The 27,297-nt window shown below is 38.6% G+C and overlaps 1 protein-coding gene across 6 annotated transcripts; it reads right to left on the bottom strand.

Annotated features, from left to right (window-relative positions):
* Window positions 1–692: 692 nt before the first annotated feature.
* On the bottom strand, window positions 693–27,219 carry LOC121449434 (zinc finger protein 883-like). 6 transcript variants are annotated; one of them, XM_041653858.1, is made up of 7 exons: window positions 27,034–27,219; window positions 25,119–25,210; window positions 12,159–12,312; window positions 8,873–8,978; window positions 6,552–6,678; window positions 4,934–5,719; window positions 693–4,825 (listed from the first exon to the last, which is right to left on the bottom strand). In XM_041653858.1, exons 4-7 carry the CDS (start codon window positions 8,963–8,965, stop codon window positions 3,777–3,779), a joined length of 2,055 nt encoding a protein of 684 aa, XP_041509792.1. In that variant the 5' UTR covers window positions 8,966–8,978; window positions 12,159–12,312; window positions 25,119–25,210; window positions 27,034–27,219; the 3' UTR covers window positions 693–3,776. The 6 variants fall into 6 exon arrangements, with proteins under 6 accessions (XP_041509792.1, XP_041509788.1, XP_041509790.1 ...); XM_041653854.1 differs by having other exon boundaries at window positions 693–5,719; XM_041653856.1 differs by having other exon boundaries at window positions 693–5,719; window positions 27,128–27,201.
* Window positions 27,220–27,297: the final 78 nt, after the last annotated feature.

Here is a 27,297-nt window from a genome sequence, read left to right as displayed (position 1 = left end):
GGTGCCCGGCTTCACCGCTCTGCGTGGGTAGCCTTAGTGTAGGAGCTTAAAACTGTTCTTGAGCGCTGGTCCTAGCATACAGCCGGGCAGTGTTGGGGAGGAGTGCTGGGGTGTCGGTCGTGCGAAAGAAAGACAGCCCTGCAGAAGGAGCTGGGGGAGGGGCGTTTGTGCTCTCTTCTGGGACAGTCCGCCCCTGGATAGCACACACTCACCCGTTCAGATGGGATTCCTCAGCAACTAAACAGGTAGCCTGTGTCTTTTTAAAATTTTTTTTATCATTTTTATTGATTTTTACTGAGCTCCACATTTTTCTCTGCTCCCCTCCCTGTCTCTCCTGTACCCCCTTCAACCCTCACCCAAGGTCCCCATGCTCCTAATTTACTCATGAGATCTTGTCTTTTTCTACTTCCAATGTAGATTAGATCTGTGTAAGTCTCTCTTAGTGTCCACATTGTTGTCTACTTTCTCTGTGATTGTGGTTGGTAGGATGGCTTTCTTTGCTTTAGGTTTAAAAATACCTCTCAGTGAGTACATGTGATAATTGTTTTTCTCTGTCTGGGTTACCTCACTCAAAATAATGTTTTCTAAACCATCTATTTTCCTCCAAAATTCAAGAAGTCATTATTTTTCCTGCTGTGTAATACTCCATTGTGTAAATATACCACATTTTCCTTATCCATTCTTCGGTTGAGGGGCATTTAGGTTGTTTTCAGGTTCTGGCTATGACAAACAATGGTGTAAAAGGTCCTTCTGTTTATGTGTTTCTTTCTTTTCTTTACTTTTTTTCTTTTTGCCTGTGTCTTTTGATATGTGAATTGACTCCATGTAGTAGGAGGATGCCTATTCATATCCCAGCTGCCCAGACCCAAAATAATCACACAGAAACTATATTAATTACCACACTACTTGGCCAATGATTCAGGCATATTACTAGCTAACTTTTATATTGTAAACTAACCCATGTTTATTAACATATATATTGGCATATGGTTGTGGCTTACTGTTAAGGATCTTGCATCTGTCTCCTTTGGCAGCTACATGGCATCTCCCTGACTCTGCCTACTTTCTCTCTCTATCTCTCTCATCCTGCGTATATTCTGCCCCTCTACAAGCCAAAGCAGTTTCTTTATTAACCAATGGTAATTATACATATTCACAGCATACAGATGGGAATCCCACATCATTTCTCCTTTTCTGTCTAAATAAAAAGGAATGTTTTAACTTTAGCTTATGAAAATTACATATAAAAACAGCTCAAGCAAGAATTATGGCCACAATATTCTGTCCTTTTACATTTGGGAAATCAAGGAAAATATTTTCTATCCTATCTTTGTGAATTTAAATTCATTTATTTTTATCATAACTAAGGAATACTATGACTTTTGTCTTCAACTCCATCAAAGACTTCAGAAGGATATATTACCTAAGTAGAGACGAAGTGCATTATAACCAACTTCCAAAGCTTTAGAATTGACAGACATCTTGCTGCCTGTACAGTCACCCAAAGTTCTTCTGTAATTTGGGGGCATCCATCTTCAGACTTCAGGCCATAATATCTGGCTAAATTTTCCATGAAACAGAAAATTTGAAGATGTTTTGCCCTGTTATGACAAAGTTCATTAGATGCTTTTTTCTGTGTCCTGCAAAATGTTTGGTAGGCCTTTCATGTAGAAGAATCTTGAAGGATTGTCTCATCTTTAGGCAAGTTCAATAGTCATTTTTCTGTGTATCCTGCATGTCCAGTTCACATAGCATACCATCAAGCAGTCCAGGCAAGAACATTTTCTTGTCCAAATGGCTAAAAAACTCCATAAGGAGCCTCTTTGATGTCCATCATCCTCTTGAAGTAGATTAGAGATGCCAGAAGCAGATGTGTCTCATTGTCATATAAAGTCATACGTTCTTAAAACATTGTAAATTCCATATTCTGTACATCTTTGAAAGGTTTGAAGAATACCTATCCACCTTAAATATATCTCTGTGCACCTATAAAACTTAACTTGATTAAACACTTGACTATTATAGATGACTATCTACCAACCTGTATTTCTTAATTATAAAGTATATTTTAAAATGAGCTGTACAAACACAATTAATCAAGGGCACACCCTTGGGGATTTCTAAGCTGAATATGAGCATGCACACTTTCTCTTGCTCATAGGTCATCTTTTTGAAGCTCTGTAGACTCTTAATATTTGTATGGATGGATTTATACATAAAATTAAGCTTAATATGTCTTACTATCTTTCGAGACAGGGTTTCTTTGTTTAAGTAAGTCCTAGATTTCATGAAACTTGCTTTGTAGACAAGGCTGACCTTGAACTCATAGAGATCTGCCTGCCTCTGCCTCCCAAGTGCTGGATTAAAGAAGAGTATATGCCATCACTGCCTGGCTGAATATGTTTTTATTCAAGTATTTTCTTGAGTTTTATTTAATGCTGAATTTTCTGATATGTCTACAATATTAGCATCATGTAAAGAATTTAAGAAAAGGAATTTGATTCATTTGTTTAGGCTTGTAGAGTAGTATTTCTAAGGTACAACAGGACACAAGGCTAGCACAATGGTGTTCATTATTTACCCACGGACAGCAGTGCTCTGAGGGTCACTGGAGCTTGACAGAATCATGGAATCTAAGCATGATTTCAGAGTCATGCACAGACACAGCCCTGTTTGGATGATGTCTGTCAATAACACAGGTTTGTACATATATTTTCATGTGTCCCACTGCTGATCTCTCACTCTCTTCCATGAATGCAAGGGAGAATGGCCTTCTTTCTTAGCCTCCCTAATCTACATTCTGTCTGTGTTGAGCCCTTTCAATGGAACCATGTACTATCATAGTAGTAAGCCTGAAGCTTACTACTTGAGTAGTAAGCTTTCCTTCTTCAGTAGACTCAAATACTTTCTCTTTAACATTAATTTTCTGGTGTACAAGTTTGGAGGAACAATTAATACATTCAGCAAATGTTGTATGAGAGACTTTTCCTGAGGAGAGACAAATTCATATGCACCCAATAAGTCAAAATGGGAACTGACCACAGAACCAAGTGTGCTTTCAACTGAAATCCATCTTGTTAAACCAATGGATTTTATTGGGTTATTTACTTATATAAATACAGAACTGGAGTTGGTTACAAGAGTGAAGTTTACTCAAAGATAGTTGCCATCACAAAACTCCAAGGCAGCATGAAATACAGCTTTTGAAAGCTGGATACCCACAGCATACTACACAACTACATGCATATCTACATGTTAAAGGGCACCGTATCTTACTGGCTCAACTCATCAAACCCTCTTCGAAGCAGCAAGACTGATACAAGTTTCTTCAATGGAATTAAGCATAGTGAACCTTGTCAGTTTCAGAAACTTCTTGAATCAATTATGAATGGTTTATTTCCTCTGGATGGAATGCTTCAGTCTCCAGATACAACAGCACATTCTACAGACTTCCCCATTTTGTCTTCAGTATGAAGCATTTGTGGTTGAAAAAGTAAAATGTTTTTAAAAAAAGTTTCCTATAATGTGACATATTCAGAATTTTTCCTCAATATAAAGTCTTGATTTTTTTTCTAAGATTTTGAACATGACTTAAAAGCTTCCACAAGTTTCTCATGTTCATACTGATTCTCTTTTGTGGACCCTGCATTGGTCCATAAGGACAGAGCTTGAATAAATTATAAGCCATATTATTTAATATGGAAACATTGGATTCCAGTTTGAATTTTCTTATGTTTTCTTAAGGGTGGGTAAAGACTTTGCTATATACACTGCACTTATAAGGTTCTCTCTTGTATGACTTCCTTGATGAGTTCTAAGCCTGGCTTCCTGGATAAAGGATTAGTCACATTCAATGCACTGGTAAGGTTTCTTCTAGTATGAATTTTCTCATGTTTTCTAAGAACTGAGCCAATGGCAAAGGATTTCTCACATTTACTACATTTGTAAGGTTTCTCTCCTGTATGAATTCTTTGATGAGTTATAAGATTGCCTTTCTGGTTGAAGCTCTTGTCACATTCACTGCAGTTGTAAGGTTTCTCTCCTGTATGAATTTTCTGATGTATTCTAAGTTTGGCTTTCTGGATAAAGTATTTGTCACATTCGTTACATTTGTAAGGTTTCTCTCCAGTATGAATTTTCTGATGTATTCTAAGATATGAGTCAGTGTTAAAGGACTTCCCACATTCACTACAATGGTAAGGTTTCTCTCCTGTATGAATTCTCTGATGTCTTCTAAGGTTGGTTTTCTGGACAAAATATTTGTCACATTCATTGCACTTGTAAGGTCTCTCTCCTGTATGAATTCTCTGATGCCTTCTAAGACCTGAGCCAGTGGTAAAGGATTTTCCACATTCACATTTGTAAGGTTTCTCTCCTGTATGGACTTTCTGATGAGTTCTAAGATCAGCTTTCCAGATAAAGGATTTCCCACATTCACTGCATTTGTGAGGTTTCTCTCCAGTATGAATTTTCTGATGATTTCTAAGATCTGAGACAATTGTGAAGGATTTCCCACATTCATTACACTTATAAGGTTTCTCTCCAGTATGAACTGTTTGATGTCTTCTAAGACCAGAGCCAACGGTAAAGGATTTCTCACATTCACTACATTTGAAAGGTTTCTTTCCTGTATGAATTACCTGATGTGTTCTAAGGTTGACTTTCTGGATAAAGCATTTGTCGCATTCATTGCATTTGTAAGGTTTCTCTCCTGTATGAATTCTTTGATGTAGTCTAAGAGATGTGCGGAAGGTAAAGGATTTGCCACATTCATTGCATTTGTAAATTTTCTCTCCTGTATGAATTCTCTGATGTTTTCTAAGACCTGAGGAGGTAGAAAGGGATTTGCCACATTCATTGCATCTGTAAAGTTTCTCTCCACTATGGGTTCTGCAATGGTATTCAAGGTGTGACAAAGTATAGAAGGACTTACCACATTGTTTACATTTATAAGGCCTCTCTCTTCCACGAATTTTCTGATGTTTTCTAAGACCAGAGCAACAGATAAAGGATTTTCTACAATTTTTACATTTGTAAGTCTCCTCTTCAGTGTGGATTCTGCAACGTCTTTTAAAGCCTGATGAATTATAAAAGCACTTGCCACACTCTGTACATTTGCGGGGTTTTCCTCCATGATAGATATTGTAATGTACCTTGTGGTGTGACAAATTCAGAAAGGACTTATCACATTCTATAAATTTATAGGGTTTCTCTCCAGGATGAGTTCTCTGATGTTTACTGAGTCTCAAATAGGTCCGGAAGCACTTTCCACATTTCCTGCATTGATATGCTTTCTCTCCATTATGGATTTGTTCAATTGTGTGTTCATGTTTAGAGTCAAGAAATTCATCACATTCTGTATTTTTGTGTTCTTTCTTTCTAGTGTGGATCCGTTGATATTGACTGATTGTGGAACACAAGCTTAAACACTTCCCGTAATCTTTATATTTGTATTGCTCTTTTACGGTGCTTCCACTTTCATGTCTCTTTAGGTTTGATAACTCAGTAGAAGTATCCCTGTGGCTACCATTTTCATAATTCTTGCAGCTTTGTATAGTATCACTTGTGTCAGAAGTTTTACATTGGGAGGATTTATGAACCATTTTGCCAGGCTCATACCATTTGTGAGACTTCTCTTGTATATACATATGCTGATGAACAACATGCTTTGGGTCTTGATCCAAGACATTCTCATATTTACCACATATACAATGGTTCTCTGGAAAATTAGCACAATTAGGGATAATAAGGACTTATGCTTGGTTAAACAGATCCAGTAACTGATGCATCCTTAAGTTCTTTAAGACAAATAAATTAGCAAATCTTAGGAACAGAACTCTTACTCGAGGCTCAGAAGGATCATTACTCTCATCTCCAACCAAACCACAAGGACCACATTTGTATCTAATCTTCATACTTTGCAGAAGGTTGAACAAATAGGCAATGGAGCAATAATGTACTTTGAGAAAGGCACTCTTAATGATCATATGGAGAGTGCTTCTCTTTTTTCCTTGCTTATATTTTTGAGAGAGTCACACCGTGTAGCCTTCATTAGCCGGGAACTCACCGTGTAACACAGGCTGGTCTGGAACTCACCTCCCTAGTGACAGGATTAAAATCATGCTGTGCAGGGACTAGAGACCATATCTCAGAAAAAGTAAAAAAATAACAACAATATGCACACTACTAACATTTCTTTCTCTATTTTAAAGTCACTTCATCTTTTAAAAATTAGAAATAGGTAAATAGCTTAATCCAACAGTAAAAATAAATGCATGTCCTTACTTTGAATGCCAAATTTCTTTGAAATTCTTTGAAATTCCAATATTCAATCCTTAAGTTAGGATTAAAAACTAAATAAGGGGGTTAGTGAGATTGCACAGTATATAGCATTGGGTGCTCTAGTAGGGAACACTGAAAACATAATGTTATGGCTATTATTATCAGAATTTCCCTTATTTCTGCCACTCTCTAGATAGAGAGTTTACATACCTACAATGTAGATAAATACAAAGGAAAAGTCAGAAATTCTACAAGAAAAGTATTCTTACCTACAAAAACTAGATTGCTATAATTCTCCCGCATTACATCCATGTAGAGAGCCCTCTGAGAAGAATCTAGACAATCCCATTCCTCCTGAGAGAAGTCCACAGCCACATTTCTGAATGTCAACAGATCCTGTAACGGGAAGTTACCCAATTACCATGTGCTTGTGGGAAAAATGTTTTCCTAAGTAAATTAGATACAGGGAATTAGAGATACCTCCATGATATAGATGAAGAAAAATATTATTCAAAAACAAAAGTTTTCTAACAATGCCACAGAGATGGTTCAGAAGTGGCTTATCTGGAGAACCCAGGTTTGGTTCCCAGCACACACAAAGCACTATTTAATAGATTATAACTCTAATTCAAACAGATCCAATAATGTCCTCTGAACTCTACAGGAGAGAAAACAAATACTGTGCATGTAAATATTCTGGTAAATATATCCACATATATAAAATAAAAGTGAAGGTTAATTTTAATAGACTATTCATAATTTATATTGTATTTTCTGTCTTTATGAGAACTGGATAGCATAATAGACTCACAATCAGCAAACTGTGAGGCATTGTAAAATGCACCTTTGAGGTCTAAGTGCAGGATGTACCTTTATGAATGTTATATGGATATCAAAAAGGATCACATTGCTGCATTATATATGAAAACATATGAGCAAAACTGCTTCCAAATTCTACAACCGCCGATTTTGTTCAAATATCGACACTGTATCAATCCTGTCTGCAGATGGGCTTCACCTGACTCTCTTCTAACATGCTCAGTTGAAATCCTGAAGTCTAGATACAATGCTGCATCCTTGTTAGAGCAAAGAGGCAGAATATGGAATGCTGAATACATGGATGGATTAAAAGTCAGAGTGTTTTCTTTAAACAGTAAAAAGGGTAGCATTAGTGTAGACATCCAACATTCTAAACAACACATTGACTCAAATACTTTGTGCAGTTATTGTAATTAGAACATCTTCATAACCATTATGTAAATAGAAAAATTAGCATTAACATTATTAACTACATTTTCTAAAAGTCAATAAAACTAATACTGATGAATTATAATTTCATAAATTCCATACAAGGGTACACTACACAATAGTTTGAAAAAAATGTGTAAATTCATGTACAATGTGACAATGCATTCAGATGAAGTAGATTTTCTGTGATCAACATGATTACTTTAAGTTGTGTGAGAATGATGCTAACTCTTCATCAGTTTTGAAAAATATTATTGCTCATGACATTGTCTCAATTGAAAATTTGAATCTTGTAAATTCAACTATTTTTCTTTTCTTTCTTTTTTTTTTTAAATGTAAGAAGTGGAAACCTGTCCATTGAAACCTCTTTACAGAATCTCTGCCTATGTAATACATAGCTTCAGGGAATGGAAACGTAAAAGGGGAGGGGAAGAGCCTTCCTTTGCCCAAAGAAGAGAGCAAAGTCATTAAGAAGGACATTTGTTAATGTTTGAAAATTGATGGCTTGTGACCAGCACCCAGTCAATAACTCTGGAAAATTCTTATTAATATATTCCCCATGATGCAATATAGAGGTGGGAGCAGGACTGCTTACACCTTGCCTGAAAACTAAAAGACAAAACACCGATCTGTCTATTGAGAACTTCACACTGAGCAGCACCTCTCCTGAGACAAGAAAAATTTCAGGTGTCACCACACCCATCATCACTGTGTGATAGCAAATAGCAAAGAAGAAAAATCTACTATACTGCAATCCGTATCCCCTCTCAGACGCGTCAGTGTTCCAGCAAGAACAAGCCATATATTGTTTCCATCATCTCCACTCTCTACAGTGGTGCAACAATTACTACTAGGACTCAATACTCTGAGTCTCTTTATTTCTACTTTTTCCTTAATAGCTCAGAGATGTAAGCCAAAAGGTCCATGTATTTCTAGGGCTACTTTCATAAGATGGTTCTAGAAATCTTATTATCCCTGCAATGCAAATCCCGTGGCACATGAGACCTTCATTCCTCACTAAAGGACCCAAGTCCATCCTCTGTAGGAACTTGGCATCAATATATTTCTCTGATCATCATTCATAACAAATCTTTCAGAATTGTAGCTTTTAAGTGCATGGAAAATATATGTCTTCACAGGAATAATCAAGGGAGGACACAAAGGAACAGAGCTGAGCAATGTGGTGACAAAATTTAAAGGTTTAATCTTACTTATCAGAGAAGAAAAAGAAAAACATGATAGAAAACAAACACTTTAGATTGCTTTACTAGAGGTAGGGAATTAAAGACTTGCATGGTTTAGATAATATTTTTTATTAAAGTAATGTGGACATGATACTGACCTGTGGAGCATTTATTGGAGAAGCAGCCATTTGCCCTGTTGCTCTTCTCTGAGTTTCTGTCTTAAGACCAAAGACTGGAACTCTTCTTGACATTTTACATCAAGATCTCAAAAAAAAAAAAGCTAAAATTAATATAGCCCTGCTACAGATAATGCTAAACCATATAACAAAACCTCCAAACAAAAATAATAGCAGCAATATTGTCGACGTTTCTATAGACAAGAGAGCACGGGAAGATATATTTAGAGTGATAAAAGAAAATAGCTATGGACATTATCAGTGCACCCAGAAATGTAGACTCTGAAAATTCATGAAGAAGGAAGTGCATTTGAAGGACGTTATGGAATAACACATGCCATTCACTCAAGCAACACTAAAGATCATAATTGGAAGTAAACTATACATAAAAAATCTGAGAGAAATGATCCATGAGAAAACAGGAAATAAAGATATTTTACATAAAGAATAGATCAAAAGAGGGAGAGCTGGGAGTAACCACCATGCCCAACTCATGCGAACCACTATTTCTAACAGGAGGGAGGAAAATGCTACCAGTAATTTTGCCAATGGAATATTTTTAAAAAATCATATAAGGGTTAGGGCAGTGGTGGTGCACACCTTTAATTCCAGCACTCAGGAGGATGAGGCAGGTGGATATTTGAAAGTTTAAGGCCAGTCGAGTCTACAAAGTGAGTTACAGGACAGGCTTCAAAGCAACACAGAGAAATCCTGTCTCAAAAACACAAACAAACAAATCATATAAGGAATAAAATCTCTGTGACATGAAAATCTCATTAGAAATCGAAATGTCTACAACATTGAATGTTCAATGAGTTTGTGATGAACTCCTAAAGGAGCTAGGAAGAAATGGAAGACAGTTCAAAACAGTAAGGGTGTGTGTGTCACACGTCGATCAACAGTACAGTACAGCAGAAAAATAAACAGCATTAGCAGAAAAACTGTAAAGAGGAGAAAGATGCAGGCATTCTCCAAGCTCATTTACTGCAGGGACATATGAGTGAGCTAGAAAAGTCTGAGTAAGTCCATAGATAAAAAGGAAATACATGTAGGAAAGAAAGGAACCTAATCCCACTGTAGTGACGATACAGACACACACACACACAACTCCCCACAGATGCCATGGGAAACTCTTAGATTTGACAAGTGTTTTAGCTATTATCAAAAAATTAAAAACTAATACACAAAATGACTAGTTTTCCTCCAAGTCTATAATGACAATTTGACCCATTCAAGTTGCTTCAGGAAGGTCTAGGAATAAGCCAAAATAATGACTTTACTTCTATGAGGAAATTTTTAAGGCACTCAGCAATGAAAAAGGAAAAGTACACAAGGCAATGGACTGCCACACACACTGATCGACAAATGACAAGGTGTAAGTGATTATGTTACTAACAGCAACCAGCAGAATCGATGCAAGTCTCATCAGCAAAATACTGACAGTTTCCACAGAAGCCAATATAAAAACAGTCACACGGTCACGGCAAAACCACAAATATCAATGAAAGGAGCGCAGTTCTTAGAGAAGAGAAGAAATGCTTTCTTTAAGAGAAATTAGCTTTTTGGGAAACTCAGCCTCTTGCCCAAGGATTAACAACCATAAGTGAGAGAGTGGAATTAACATAGGTTCTTCTCATTCCTTTGCAACAAAGCATTTTGTAAAGTTATTGAAATGTTTGTTAAAATCCAGAAAAACAATATATTCAGAACTACAGCTCTGCAACTTTGTAAGCATAGGAACCAAAGTAAAGAGAGTCCCTGAAAGGGGGAGGGAAAAATCTCTGTCAATTATTAAAAAAATAAATAAATGAGCATGAAAAAACATTTTCTGCAGGACACATCTTGGCTGGGCTGGCCAAATGGGTACCACAGTCACTCGGCCTCCAGGCGAGCCACATGTATTTGGGGTTTGTCCTCTCAGACAAGCAAACTGAAACTCACAGTTCTCCAGCCCCATTGCCTTTTCCAGGGTCTGGGTTTGGCTTAGCGCAGCACAGAATGGCATCTGATGCAACACATCAATTGCAAGGAATGGTGAGCAGGGCTCTGCTGTTCCATCATGAGCTAGCCTGGCTGCCCCAGAGCTTAGTTATTTTGTTTGTTTTTTTTCTCTAACATTGGAAAAAAACTCATTATAGATTGATCACTGGTCCCTTCGTGGGGAGAAATTAAAATAGGGAGAACCTCTAGTACAGGAACAACTGTAACTAGAATGTTAAAGCAATGCTGATTAAATTTCCTGAGGTATTGGTGACCAATTATATGTATGACATTCTTTTCTCTTGTTTGTCTAATCAACATTTAAGTGCATGCTTAAGTTTCATGATAAATAAACTAAAAGAGCAATATTTAAAATTTTGGGTCATGTCAATTGGGTACACTCTTATCTGTCTATCACTACTGAGGATTTAGCTCTGCTCCTAAAGTTGCCTGCTGGAGACTTCTGGTTAAATTCTATAAGAAATGTACCACCTGAAGCAGCGTGGATTGCAAGGTTATTAAATAATGCTGCTGCTAAAGCAGTAACTCAGAATTAATCCCTTACTTCCTTATCAATCACTTACCCTTCCTTTATCTTCATCTCCTGCTGGAATTATACAACAACAAGGTATTGTAGCAATTTATTCATGTCATAATTGTAAGCAATAATCTATAACTCTTTATTTATATGAAATTATAAACTTAATATTGATGGAAAGGACAAATGTTAAAGGATTTATTAGTAAAGAGCCCAGAGAAATCATTATGACACTAAATAAAATGCAGGTTGATGGTTTGTTCCACACTGGCAATAACTGACAGGTTGCATTAGCATTTTACTTGGGCTCAATAGAAAATCACTATCCAAAAGATCCTTTCAATATTTGTTTTTGAGATGCCCTATGGGTATTGCCTAAAATTACATAAAAAAATTCTATAGAGATTACTTTTAATGCTTTTACAGATGGCTCTTCAAAAGAACAAAGAACACATTTTATATAAAATTCTAAATGCTCCAAGCAATATTGTAACCATCCCACTTGCACAGCTCAACAGTCTGGACTTGTTACATTCCATCAAATCTTATTAGATGTTTCCCACCCACTAAATATTCTAATCGATTCCACTGTTTACTTAAATTTGAATGACAGTTGCTTGGGTGGACTAAGAAAGAATCGGCGTCATCCAGTTATGTTGGGTAGATTTAAAACTTCATTCTGCACGTCCTCACCCCAAATGGGTACCCTGAAGGCAGACTGAGGCTGACGTCAACTGATCTCATACATACAGTAGCACATGGAGCGTAGAGAAGCACCGAGACTAGAAATCTCTCTGCTGCAGAGGGATTGTGGACGCAGAAAGGGTATAATGAAACGTTTGGGATGAGGTCTTCAAGGATGGAGCAGGAAACAGGAAGTCAGAACAGCTGGGACATGAGTAGCCTGGAGACAAAAATGGAAAACACTGGTGTAGTGCACTACTTCAGCTGAGTTTCTTTGCCTTAAAACTAAAAGGAAAAGAATACCTGTGGCAGCCTTCCCTGCTCTCCTTTCCCATCTCCTGTGCATCCCACAGATCTTACCCTTCGAACCTCACCCCCCCCCCGACTTACTGCTTTACTTCAAACCCCCAAACGAGCAGGCACCCTCTGCTAACCCACAGGCCAGTCCTGCCAGAAATTCAGGTAGACTGCCAGTAGACCCTCTCTTTCCCCTGCTTCCCAGATCCAGTGCCCCTGTCTCTTCCCCAGCTCCACAACAGAACAGCTGCTACAGCCTTCCTTCCCCCTCTGCCCACTCCTCCTATGGATCCCACTGACCTTCTCTGCCTAAACTCCCCTTCAGACTTACTGCTTTATTCTAGCCGCAACTCCAGCAGACACTGCGCACTAACCCACCAGCCATTCCTGCCAAGAAAGCAGGTGGGCTGCCTGTAGATCTCCCTCTTTCCTTCCGTTCCCCTAGATCTAACCTGAGACTCTCATCCCCAGAGCTCCAGCAGACCCTTTGTGGTGACCATGCTTCACTGACTCCCTCCGTTCTCAGCAGATGAAGTAAGACTATCCTTGTTGAACACTGTTCTACTCTCTCTTGTGGAAGCCCTCAGGTCCATACCTAACCACATTGCTAAGTGTCATCTCCCAAGACCAGAAACACATTTTACCTGAAACTCCAGTAACCACAACTATCAGGTCTAAAGAAAATTCCCTACCAGGCAACATATAATCATCACACTCTCCAAAACTTGACAGAGCAAATAGAAACCAAGGAACAAAACACCTACCCAACAAAGACAATTCTAGAAGTCAACACATAGGCCGATAATCAACCCAATCCCAGATAAGGAGACGGCAACCTAAAAACACAACAAGAGCCAGGGCAAGATGTCTGTGCCAGAGCCCAGCTATCCTAGCTACTACAGAAGGCCCTGAATATTCCAGCATGGCTGAAGCACAGGGAAAGACCTTAAAATCAACTGTATGAATATGCTAGAGGTCCTTCAAGAGGAAATTAATAAATCTCTTAAAAACATTCAGGAAAGCATAGTGTATGGAAATGAATAAAACTGTTTAAGACCTGAAAATGGAAACGGAATCAATAAACAAAGCACAAACTTAGGGAATTCTGGAAATGGTAAAATTAGTAATTCAAAAAGGAACTTTAGAGGCAAGCTTCGAGAACAGAATACAAGAGACAGAAAAGAGAATCTCAGGAGCTCAAGATGTGATAGAAGAAACGGATACTGCTAGGGACTGCCCACATTCCAGAACCAGATTCCTACCTTGAATGATTCAGTGCCGGCTCCACACCACCACTAAAGGCGACGTTTCCACTGTCGCCGTGGTCATATATATGAATGCTCTATTATCTCCCACCCCCATAAAGTCTGCACCATCACGGCCAGTTCTCTCCCTCATCCCCACTCAGAAGCAGCCGTTCATGCGCCCCGCCCCCAAATAAATCTCTTGTGTGAGGTCGGCTGCATGTTGTTATCTTTTTGGCATTCATTGGTTCTTCGATTGCCTCAAAACTCTAACACTGGTGTTGTGTGATTCCGATAGGATAACCCGGTGCAGACGTTACCCTTCAGGGATCTGAGCTTTCCTGGGACCCTATTTCTTATCTCCAGTCCACCCTTAGCAGACCCACCTTCTGGCCCACCAATTGCTTTGCCCCCCCATCCATCACGGGCAATTGGTACGTGATTCCTCTCAGTTAACGTAAATGCTTCCCTGAATCTCTGGTACTCTTGTAGGTAGAGGTACCTACCCAACTCTAGACCCTTTCCCTTGTGTTAGGCTTTATTTTTAGGCTAGGTTTTAACCCACGTGCCAAGTCTCACTGGGCTGTTAGCCCTGACCCCTATGTCCACTAAATGCCTTGTGTATTCTTCATTTAGTCCTCCCTGACACCCTAGACTTTAGTCTTAGGACCTTCCTCTCTTCCTCACCCATTGGAATGATGTCATCCATATCTTCTGCCCCCTTCCTGGGGTGCCTCTTAGAAAACTTCCAACCTCTCCTTTTGGCTCCCAACCTGTAGGGCGCCAAATTTATTAGCTTTTGCAAGCCAATCTGGTCTCAACATCCCTTAGATAACTAATCCAATGTGGTGGACGAATGGCACCCTAGATCCCAATGTTCTTGCCTAAAGTAATTAGACTAGCCATAGAGGCAATGTATTCAACCTTGGCATCGATTACAGTATCTTTTCTTTAAAAAACTTAGAAGGGAGGAGCTCTTGGGAGTACCAGGTCAGTAGGGAAACCAGGAATATTAACCACACGAGGTTGTCTCTTTAAGGAAGGAAATGGACATTTGTTTTCGACTCAGAAGGCTGGCCATATGTTGTTAATGACCTGGTGACCTCTGTTATCCATAGAGCCAGATCTCACCCACTGACTCCAGAATGTTCATTCCAGACTTTCCTTCCCTAGATCTTTCTCTTTAGCTTTGTTTCTTAGCCAATAGAAGCCATCCTTACAGGCGATGTCTGTCACATGTACTTTATAAACTGTGCTATTGACCTCTAGACTGTCTATATGATCTGGATGATCAACAACACGCCAGACTCCTCTCTAGTCCCTTAAACTAATATATGTAGCCTATCCTTGAAAAAAATGACATGTACTTTGAGTTGAGTTTTGATGTAATTATGCCTCGTTCTGCAACACAGAATGTATTACATTTTGTAATTGTAGAAATATTTTTTCTAAACTGTATTATATTTAAATAGGCTTAGAATAAAACACCTGATGTTAGACTCCGTAGAGGTTTGAGCCAACACCAACTAACTTGGGCTGAACCGAGTTTTCCTTCTTGTCTCTTGTGGTTTATTACCTACCGCACTCAAACTCTGAGCCTTTTCTCCAGTGTTCAGGCAGCTCTTAATTCACTCAAGTTGACAACTGACATATACTGGTACAACTCTGAGATCCTTCAGTCTCTGGCTGCTATCAATCTCCCCTGTGGAAATTAATTTTTTGTGTCTTTTTAATTGTTTGTTTTAATACAGGTTTTTTTTTTCATTTTCTATAGCTATCCCCATTCCTACTCCCTCCCCTCCTCCTGCCTTCCCAACCTCCTCTCCCCATCCACTGCTCAGAGTGGGTAAGGCTTTGGAAAAATCAATTTTATAGTTCCATGTGAAACTGGAACTGACTGACTAGTCTAGACGCCTAGCTTATGTAACTATGTTATATTTTATGTTACTCCTGTGTCACAAAGTAGGCCTTAATTCTGCATGTCTGGATAATGCTTTTAGTTTACATAATTATGGTGCTTTATAATTAATGAACAATTCCTTGATTTCTTATTAAAGAACTTTAGAGCAAGTATGGAACAGCCAATGACACTTACCACTAACTAATTCCCAACTGATCATACCTGGTCATGGAGCAGATACACTGTATGTTTCTTTCCTATAATTTCAAAGGAACCGCTCTACTGTTTTCCATAATATGGTCAAATTTTGCGAGTGAACGACTTGCAAACAATAGTCAAGGGAGTGTTCAAAGATCAATATAAATAAAAGAACAACTAAATCTCTAGAAATAAAAAGCAGATATTAATGAATTCCTTGAGGAATTTGAAGGATATTCAATGAGCTAAGCAAGAAGAACACCAAGTAAATGAAGTCAGAAAATTCACAGAATAAAAGGAAAGTTAAGCAATACAAAGATGACAGACTGTAGCTCTGAATGCTACAACATGAGAAAATAGGTGAGAAATCTTCAACTTTGGGGAAAGAGGCACCGCTCACTATCTCCACTAATCCTACCTAGGAGAAACCAGAGGACACATGGAGAATTCAGTATCTTTAAACTAACAAAGAGGGAAGGATCTGATGAGCAGCAATAGAAATGGGATGTGTCCTCTCAACAGAAGCTGGTTCTAGGGGATAGTGGAAGGCACAGCAGCAACATGGAATTCAACAGCAGTGGACAGAGGAACGTAAAAAGCAGCAAGATTAAAGCCGCAGTGAGGAGCAGCGCATGCAGCCAACGCTCCTCAGGGAGGAATATGGATGATCCTCAGGACCTTAGAAGCTCAAGGGCAAACCGCAGCACTGAAGTTAGTGTGGCAGTGAGAATGTCACTTTGTGTTTGTTTTCAGTGGTTTTCACTTATGAACAGCATGGAAGAGTTTGTTGTGTATGACTTAGGACATATGAACATGCAGCTCTTAATTCTGAGTCCTGTTTGGTGTCATGAACTATTTAGAGTAGGAACATATCCTCTCCACATCATACATGACTCATCAGTGAGGTGATTTTGAGATCTGGAGCCTGTCATTACACCACTGAATAAAAAACAACTGTGCTGCTTGAAATAATTCACCATCCTTCCATAGCAGACTTCTCTACAGATCAGAAGCTGGGGCACAGCATTTTACTGAATTGTAAATTCTTCCATGATTAGAGAGGATCCTCTCAAAAGTTACTGCTGTGTTCCTAACTATAACATCAATGTGATATACCTTCTTTTGCTACATTACAATGGGCGCAGGATGCTCTCCAGCTCGGGCTCCATGGGCACAAACAACTACTCCCCTCTAAGGATCATCCCAACTCTTCTAATGCTGACATGAGGTGTCGGCTATGGCATCACATATGCAGGATCCATACTCTCACACCAGCAGTGATACCTCCAAGTTCTTTGTTCTGTTGTTATCTGAATCTGTATGCAATGCCTCCAGATTGTCTACTGTTGCTTTCTTTTTGTTATTTCAGCACTAATTTTTTATTAAGCATTGTTGAATACCATCTTTTATCATTTTACATTGCTAACCCCACACACTAATAATGGGGCACTTCAACACCCTATTCTTACCACTGGACAGGTGAACCAGGCAGAAACTTAACACAGAGAGAAAAAGAGAGCTAACAGATGTCATGACTCAAATGGAATTAACAGACATCTATAGAACATTCCATTCAAACAAAAAAAGACTATACCTTCTTCTCAGCACCTCATGGACTCTTCTCTAAAATTAACAAAGCAAACCTCAACAGAAACAAAAAAACTGGAATAACCCCCTGTATCTTATCGGATAACCATGACTTAAAGTTAGAATTTAACAACCACACTAATTGCAGAAAGCCTATAAACTCATGGAAATTGAACAGTGCTCAAGTGAATCACTCCCCGGTCAAGAAAGAAATAAACAAAGACATTAAAGACTTCCTAGAAATCAATGAAAAAGAAGTCACAACATAACCAAACCTATGGGACACTATGAAAGCAGAGTTAAGAGGAAAGGTCATAGCACTAAGTGCCTACATAAAGAAAGTGGAGAAATTTCACACTAGCAACTTAACAGCACATCTGAAAGACATAGAACAATAAGAAGCACACTCATCCAGGAGAAGCAGATGACAGGAAATAATCAGAGGGTTGAAATCATTAAAATAGAAACAAAGAAAACAATTCAAAGAATTAATGAAACAGAGAGCTAGTTCTCTGAGATTTACAAGATAGATAAACCCTTATCCATACCAATCAAAAGGCAGAGAGAGAACATCCAAATAAAATCATCAGTGAAAATAGGAACATCATAACAGACACCAAGGAAAATTAAGAGAATCATTTGCTCATACTACCAAAACCTGTACTTCACAAAATTGAAAAATGTAAAAGAAATGGATAATTTTCTGGATAGGTATGACATACCAAAATTAAATGAAGACCAGGTGATAAATTTAAATAGACCTATAACCTGCAAGGAAACAGAAGCAGTCATCAAAAGTCTCCCAACCAAAATAAACCCAGGGCTGAATAGTTTCAGTGCAGAATTCTAACAGAACTTTAAAGAAGAGCTGACAGCTATACTCTTCAAAGTATCCCACATAAGAGAAACAGAAGGAGCATTACCAAACTCTTTTTACGATGCTACAGATACCTTGACACTGAAAACACAGAAACACTAAACCAAGAAAGAGAATTACAGACCCATCTCCCTCATGAATATAGATGTGAAAATACTCAATAAAATACTGGCAAACTAGATCCAACACATTAAAAAAAATCATTCAACATGATAAAATCGACTTCATTTCAGAGATGCAGGGATGATTCAACATGAAAGTTTTTCACTGTAATCCACCATATAAATAAACTAAAAAAAAATCCCATATGATTATCTCATTAGATGCTGAAAAAGCATTCGACAAAACCCAACAACCCTTCATGATAAAGGTCTTGGAGAGATCAGGGATACAGGGAACATATCTAAACATAATGAATGCAATATACAGTAAGCCAACAGCCAATATCAAGTTAAATGAAGAGAAACCCCAAGTGATTTCACTAAAATTAGGAACAAGACAAGGCTGTCCACTCTCTCCATATCTATTCAACATAATTTTTAAGTTCTAGCTAGAACAATAAGACAAGAAAAGGAGATCAAGGGGATACAAATTGGAAGGGAAGCAATTCAACTTTTACTATTTGCAGATGATATGACAGTATACATGTGACCCCAAAAACTCAACCAGGGAAATCCTACAGCTGATAAATACCTTCAGTAATGTGGTATGATACAATATCAACTCAAAAAAATCAGTAGCTCTCCTATATACAAAAGATAAAGAAGCTGAGAAAGAAATCAGAGAAACATCACCCTTCACAATAGCCACAAATAACTAACCAAAGAGGTGAAAGACCTGTTTGACAAGAACTTTAAGTCTTCTAAGAAAGAAACTGATGAAGATAAGAGAAAATGGAATGATCTCCCCTGCTCTTGGATAAGTAGGATCAACATAATAAAAAATGGCAATCCTACCAAAAGCAATCTACAGATTCAACCCCATAAAATTCCAATACAATTCTTCTCAGACCTCAAAAAAAAAAAAAAACAATACGCAACTTCATATGGAAAAACAAAGTCCAGGATAGCCAAAACAATCCTGTAAAATAAAGGAACTTCTGGAAGCATCACCATCCCTGACATCAAGCTCTATTATAGAGCTACAACAATGAAAACAGACTGGTAATGGCATAAAAACAGAGAGGATGGCCAACCGAATCGAATCAAAGACCTGGATATAATAAATCAAAGACCTGATTTTTTACAAAGAAGCTAAAATTACACCATGGAAAAAAGAAAGCATCTTCAAAAAATGGTGCTGGTATAACTGGGTGTCAACATGTAAAAGAATGAAAATAGATCCATATTTATCACCATGCACAAAACTCAAGTCCAAATGGATTAAGACCTCAGTATAAATCCAACCACATTAAACCTGATAGAAGAAAAAGTAGGAAGTAGCCTTCAATGCATGGGCACAGGAGACCACTTTTTAAATATAATACCAGCAGCACAGACACTGAAAGCAACAATGAATATAATGAGACCCCCTGAAACTGAGAAGCTTCTGTAAAGCAAAGGGCACAGTCAATAAAACAAAAAGGCAGCCTACTGAATGGGAAAAGATCTTCACCAATGCCATATCAGACAAAGGACTGATCTCCAAAATATATAAAAAACTCAAGAAATTAGACAACAAAATACCAAGCAATTCAATTAAAAATGGGGTACAGATGTTATAGAGAATTCTCAACAGAAGAATCTCAAATCGCCAAAAGTTACTTAAGGAAATGTCCAACATCCTTAGTCATCAGGGAAATACAAATCAAAACAACTGTGAGATACTACCTTAAACCTATCAGAATGCCTAAGATCAAAAACATCAATGATAGTTTATGGTGGAAGGTTGCAGAGTAAGGGGAACACTCATCCATTGCTGGAGGAAATGCACAGTTGTAGAACCATTCTGGAAGTCAGTATGGCAGTTTCTCAGAAAATTGGGAATCAATCTACCTCATGACCCAGGAATACCACTCTTGGGCATACACCTAAAGGATGCTCAATCATAATCCAAGGACATTTGTTCAACTATGTTCATAGCAGCATTATTTGTAATAGCCAGAACCTGGAAACAACCTAGATGCTCCGCAACTTAGGAATAGATAAAGAAAATGTGGTACATTTATACAGTGGAGTAACTAATCAGCGGTAAAAAACAATGATATCATGAAATTTGCATGCAAATAGATGGAATTAGAAAAAAACTATCCCAAGTGAGATAACCCAGGCCCAGAAAGATGAGCATGGTATGTACTCTTCCATAAGTGGGTACTAGCTGTAAAGCAAAGGATGAAGAGCTTACAGTCAATGACCACAGAGAAGCTAAGTAACAAAGATAATCCTAAGAGTAATATATAAAGATCCCCCTGGAAAGAGAAAATAGACAAGATTTCCTGAGAAAATTGGGAGCATGGGGATGGGGAGAGTAGGGAGCACAGAAGGGGAAGAGGGGAGGAGAAGGGGAGGGGTGAGGAGAACTTGAGGGAATGAGATAGTCAAGATGTGGTAATGACAGAGATGGAGAGCAAGGAAAGAGAAACCTGGCACTAGAGAAATTCCCAGGAATCCAGAAGGATGACCTCAGCTAAGACCCTAAGCAATAGGGGAGAGGGTGTTCAAATTGGCCTTGCCCTATAGTCAGATTCATGACCATCTTAAATATTACCATAGAACTTTCGTCCAGCAACTGATGGAAGCAGAGGCAGAGACCTGCATTGGAGCACTGGACTGAGCTCCCAAAGTCCAGTCGAAGATTGGGAATAGTGAGAATATGAGCAAAGAGGTCAAGACCATGACAAGTACACCCACTGAAACAACTTACCTGAGCTAATGGGAGCTCACCAACTTTGACTGGACAGGAAAGAAACCAGCATAGGACCAAACTAGGCTCCCAGAATGTGGGTGACAGTTGTATGTCTGGGGCAGTTTAGATACTGTAGAGAAGGCCTCAAAGCAATGTGTCTTATCCTCTCTACGGAGTGGATGGGGAGGAAGATTGGAGAGAATGGGAGGAGGGGGAGGAAATGGGAACTAGGATTGGCATGTAAAATAGAAAAGAGATATCTTTTTTTAAATAAAATAAAACTAGAAAAAAAATAAAATGTAAGTCAACAGAATTTAAGAGAAGACATCACTACCTATTTGTAGGCAAAACTTTTTTTTTATCATCTATTTAACCAACCAATTAGAAAAGCTTTATACTATCTGTTATTGCTTCTGTTTATTTAGTGACAATTTTAATAGTATTTTTAAATTAATTTTATTTTATGTATATGAGTATTTTGCTTGCATGAGTATCTGTGAGTTATGTTCCTGGCATCCATGAAGCTCAGAAGAGGGTGTTAGGATCCTTTGAACTGTAGTTACAGTCAATCGTGAGCCGCCATGTAGGGGCTGGAAATTGAACCTGGATTCTCTGGAAAAGCAACCAGTGATCTTAACCACTGATCCATCTCTGTAGCTCTGACTAGTTTTTCTTTTTTTTTTTAAAGGAAGAAAACAAAGGAAAAGAACTAACCAAGCAGAAGAGATTTCTGAAATAAAAACATGAATTTGCCAAAAGGAACCGAGAATGACAGAAAAAGATGGGAAAACCCTGCATGTACATGGAATAGGAGATATTGTAAAAATATCAGTGTTAAAAGATTTATACAATTAACTCAGAATTCACGACGATCAATTTTCTCATGATTGACTTCACAGGTATAGTAAAGAGAACCCTAGAAATCCACATGGAAGCACAAAGAGTCTGAGCTATCAGAGCAACTCCAGGCACACAGAACAGGGCTTCAGTCATCCCAGCTGTGACTTCAAATGACAGTGCAGAACCACAGGAACATGAACACCAATAAGGTGACAGAAGAGAAGACACCGAAAGCAGTAAGAGGAGCAGATATAGAACCAGGCGAAGCTATTGAATTTCACCACAATTCCAAAAATGTATGATATAGGATGGGTAGCCTCGTCAAATGATAGTGTGGGGGAAAGTAAAGTATCTATTCATGAAAGAAAGAAACTGGGTCCAATTCGATGAATTGTGAAACCTGCAGAGTAACACATGGGAAATAGTCCACATATAAACATAGGGACCTAGTTTCTGAACGACAGAACACAAGAATAAGAAGCAGCAAACAGGATTATGTGCGATTAAAAACTTGCATGGACATGGTAATAACTGAAAGTACGAAGAAACAGCTTATACAATGGATATATTTTTTAAAAAAATCCATAAAGTAAGTAAATAATGTTCTAATAAATACATAAGCAAAAAGAAAGAAAAATTAGTAGGAAAAAGAAAACACTGCTCAAAAGCAGCTGAAAGAGTCAAAATGTAAATGGCACATGCCCCACATGTTTAGTCATGAAGAAAATGTTCATCTAATGTACACTGAGATCTTTCTGCCCAGTCAGGGTCTACACTCAAAGTCCTAAACAATAGCAAACACTGGAGCCAATGCAAGAGGAAGAACAGATATAGTATCATTGGAAATCCAACCCATTGCAGCCATCAGGCAAGACAGTGTGCAGCTTCTTGAACAACCAAACAAACAAAAAGAGAAAACCCAAAACAGATACTCCTCAGGTTTATAAAGAATGACATATGCTGAAGAATATCAACAACGTAGAAAGGAACTCAGAAAGAAAAAGACACATAACAGACAGAGAATAGTTAACAAAATGATGATGAGTTTAATTTTTCCTTCAGTAATTTCTTAAAATGTATGTGGACATTATTCCCAAAACCAAACATGAAAACAGGATACAGCCTCAGAAAACCCAAAACAACGTGAAATCAATATATATGTATATATGCTCATATACATATACACACACATATATTCTATGAAAATATTTATTTTTACTTCAAATATAAGGATACAAAATGCTAAGAGTGAAGGAAGTTTTTTTAATAAAATATGCTGTGACGAGGGTTGGTCATAATTATGGTAGGTAAGAGGAAAAACCAAATCTATCAACATACAAAAGAAAGAGTATAAACAAATGATCAAGTGGTCCATTTGCCAGAAAGCGCCGTGATCAACATGAATACATTTCACAAAAGTTTTCAAATACATGAAGCAATCACTTCAGTAGGAAGCAACTAGACAGTGATGCAGGGAAGCTTCGGTCAGTGATGTTGGAAATCACGGCAGAACATTTGTGAGAAAGACCATGAACAGCACAGAAAACCAATAACGCCTAGCAGGACTCCAGAGAATCATGCACACAAGAGCAGAAGACACTCAGTCTTCTCTAACTTCAATCTGCTTGCTCCAGGGTGGATATGTCTTAGAACAAATCTTCAAACCTAGTAAAGATCAAGGTTTGAAAAGTATCTCCTTTGGGTGGTGGTGGTACACACTTTTAATCTCAGCACTTGGGAGGTAGAGGCACATCAATTTCTGAGATCAAGGCCAGCATGGTCCAGAGTGAGTTCCAGGAGACCCAGGACTACACAGAAAAGTCCTGTCTTGAAAAACAAACAAACAAAATACCAAAAACCAAAATAAAGTGTCTCCTGCAAGAATCTAGAAGGCTGACATCAACAGTAGCTAGAAAACAGAAGAATCCATGGAAGACATGGGAACACTGACTCACTGCTGACATGTTCTCATTCAAGCATGTGAGGAAATACAAAAGGATGTTTGTGTTCTGTAAAGATTCTACGTCATTTGTACCAAGATTGTACAGTCATTTTTTTAATATAGAGAAAATTTCCCTGAAATTTATAAAAATTTTGAGAAACCACAAAGAGTTAAAAAAATTATGAAACAGCATCAAACCCAGAAGTGATTTCAAAATATATGAAAATTGTAACAATGCATGAGGACATGAACACAGACGACAGAGGATACCAATGGGAAGACAAAAAGACAGATGGAGTTTACTACTCTGTTACTAAGAGTTTTAAGATATTAAGAGAGATATTAACCAAATTTTATCAAAATACTACTGGTATTACCTTAGAAGTGGAGAAATTAACCTTAAAAGATACAGAACCTGAAGGAATTGTTCTACCTAAAAACTATATCAAAATTAAAATAAGGAAAACTATTTAATATTCGTATGAAGATACAACCAGTGAGATGAAGGAGAGACAGGATCACAATCAGATAAAATTATATTTGCCTCTGAGTATTAATTCCTTTTTTGGGGGGCTCAAACAGGGTTTCTCTGTATAGTTCTAGCTGTCCTGGAACTCCCTCTGTAGACCAGGTTGGCCTCCATCTCACTGAGATCTGTCTGCCTCTGCCTGACAAGTGCTGGGATTAAAGGTGTGTGCCCCCACCATCCGGCTCAGTATTAATTCTTACAGAGAGTCTTCTAATAAATATAATAGGACAATCCTGAGATTATTCTCAGCAGACTTTTAAAGAATCAGTTCTAATGAACCAGAATGTGGCAAAAGCATTTTTATATCCTGTTTCTACTGTCACTTGAGCCCCTCCCTGTTGTGGGACTCTAATAGCCACTGTACCTAGGGTAAACATTAGGATGAATAGTTGTTTTCTAGATGTACGTTGACACTGAAGAAACCACTGTGGAAAATACTGTTTTCTGTGATGTATAGAGTTGTTTTTCTGAAGCAGCTTTTCAGCTTTTGCATGGCTTTGGTCAAAGACTATCTGGGCACACCCGGATAGCTTGAATTATTGTGTACTGTAACCACTAAAGAGGCAGGAGTGTGATATTTTCCTTTAGAAAACTTACAGATTAGATCAGGGCTATGATATGAGAAACTTTTTTTTTCTCAAAAAAACAAATGTTGTGTAATAATAAAGAAGGGCCTAAAATTCATCTTGGCGTAACCTTTCTTCGACCGACCTGAATAACACAAAACACCCAGCACCTTCCTACCCTTTCCTCAATCCTCTATCATACCTGGATCCTTTGCTGCCGTCTCCTCTCTCTTCTCCAGCCAGGGGGTTTGTTCGGCTGCACAGGTGAGCAGGTCCAACTGAGCAATGTGAGACCTGCACAGGACAAAGAGATTCTTCAGAAAGCACCTGGAACTTTTCATGGAACAAAAATGAAAGTTGCTAACACCCGACGAAAGGATAAACATGAAGGAGAGAGAAAATATCAAGACAAATGTCTCTTTCCCTAAGGATTTCACTTGACTCTCCAAGATGTGAGACTCATTCACACACAGCTCCCAGACATGCAGAGCAAGAGAGACTGCAGGAAGATATTCTCACCCTCAGGATCCACACTGCTGCAGTTCTCCAACAGGAGATCTCTGCAAAAAAGCCCTTTGAGCAGGGTCTAGACATTCCCACTCCTGCAAAAGTCCACAGTCACAGCACTGAATGTCAACAGACCCTGAAGTAAGAAAACAACAGACTGGCCACGAGTGTATGGGAAAAGTGCCTTTCTTCAACCAAGGAGACCAATTTTCTGATTTAGGTGAGTGATCATTTTATTCAAACAGTGCTTTCTAATTTTGTTTTCATCTATAATGAGTTTTCTAACTATAAAAATAGTGTGGCCTGATATCCTCACAACATACACACTGCACTTGCCTGGACCCAAGAGGTTACATTAAAAACCTAGCATATAAAGATATATTTCTGAATGCTGCATTCACATCATAGAACACATAAATCTCAGATGAAAAATTAATGGGGATTAAAAGTTTGCTTAGTAAAAGTTAATGTTCTCAACCAAAGCTGTGGTACTTGACACCAGAGATTAGCACTCAAACAGTTTACAGCCAGCTCAAGTCTTTATCCCAGCTAGCTTTAGCTTTATCACACCTAGGCAAGGCTTCAAGTATCCCGAACACAGAGTTTTTAAGGTCAGAGGCCTCAGTCCAGGCGTCTTGCTTGGCACCGCAGGGGAAGTTCTGCAGTGTCAGCAGTGTGAAGCAAGCAGTTTTTAACAGGAGCTAAGATAGGATGTTAGAAACCTTGAGAAGGGTTTCTGCACACACAGGCAGCTAGGATGTGTGTGCAGCTGGAGGAGGTTCTCCACAAACAAACAGTTTTTAAAAAGGTTAAGAAAGTTTAGATAGAATAGAATTTGCTTTCTAGAATAGATCTGGGTAGTCTTCCGTAGATTCTCCATGAAGGAAATCAGTTTCTAATTAACCCTGGGAACGGTCTCAGCAAGAATACAAGATGGAGGAACCTCTGCATGGTCTTGTCCTGTCACAGTGTATTTTCTGATTCAGTTAAACCTGCACGAGTTCCTCATGTGACTAATATCTACTAAGCTCTCTGGTTACCTAGTCCCAGTGGCAAAGGCCATTCTCTTGAATAGGAACGTGGAAGAACAGGGGAATTAAGAAAGCATGGATGGGGGCTGGAGAGATGGCTCAGTGGTTAAGAGCATTGCCTGCTCTTCCAAAGGTCCTGAGTTCAATTCCCAGAAACCACATGGTGGCTCACAACCATCTGGAATGAGGTCTGGCGCCCTCTTCTGGCCTTCAGGCATACAGACAGAATATTGTATACATAATAAATAAATATAAAAAAAAAAAAAAAAAAAAAAAAAAAAAAAAAAAAAGAAAGCATGGATGTATTTAAATTCCAGGGGCTTTGTAACTGCTACAATGATAGATAGTAAAGAGAACCGTCTTTGCAGACAGCATATAATACAAACGCTTTACCAGGTTATTTTGTGAAAATATTCTGGCAAGCATAAGTCCCACCTCATAGGATCTCAAACTTACTGACAACGGAACAATATTCACAAGGGAATTTTTTTTTTAAAAAAATGTGTCTTTCTGAGCAGCCTCAGCGAGCACACCCCTGGTCCCTACCCTCCTGGGTCCCAGCCCCGCAGCTCCTCTGACCTGGGAGGTTCCAGGGCCGCTGGGCTGCTGTTCCCGCCACTGCACGGCTCACTGCTGACTTTCCCAGGCCACCGAACGTGTCACCTATGGTTACCGGGAGTTTTCACGTCCTTCTAGAGAAGCCACTGTCCTCCGCCCCGGATTCTGGGCTACGCGGCTCCCCGAGTTCCCACAGCGAATGGTGCGTTTTTCTGTCACTCTATCCTGGAACCTTAGAGCGCAACCCTGGCTCCGCCCACTACAACCCGGATCTGGTCACCCTGG

This window comes from Microtus oregoni, unplaced genomic scaffold (assembly GCF_018167655.1).
Source record: "Microtus oregoni isolate MIOR12 unplaced genomic scaffold, Mior012 000006F_ref0000085, whole genome shotgun sequence".
Classification (NCBI taxonomy): Eukaryota; Metazoa; Chordata; class Mammalia; order Rodentia; family Cricetidae; genus Microtus; species Microtus oregoni.
This window is presented reverse-complemented; position numbering and strand designations above follow the sequence as displayed.

What these genes read in the sequence shown, in the direction of transcription:
- LOC121449434 (XM_041653854.1), bottom strand. Translation starts at nt 8,965, where the DNA reads ATGTCAAGAAGAGTTCCAGTCTTTGGTCTTAAGACAGAAACTCAGAGA. An exon ending in CTCCAATAAATGCTCCACAG is followed by an intron (nt 6,679 to 8,872) that starts GTCAGTATCATG and finishes TTCCCGTTACAG; the next exon opens with GATCTGTTGACATTCAGAAA. An exon ending in TAGCAATCTAGTTTTTGTAG is followed by an intron (nt 5,720 to 6,551) that starts GTAAGAATACTT and finishes CTAATTTTCCAG; the next exon opens with AGAACCATTGTATATGTGGT.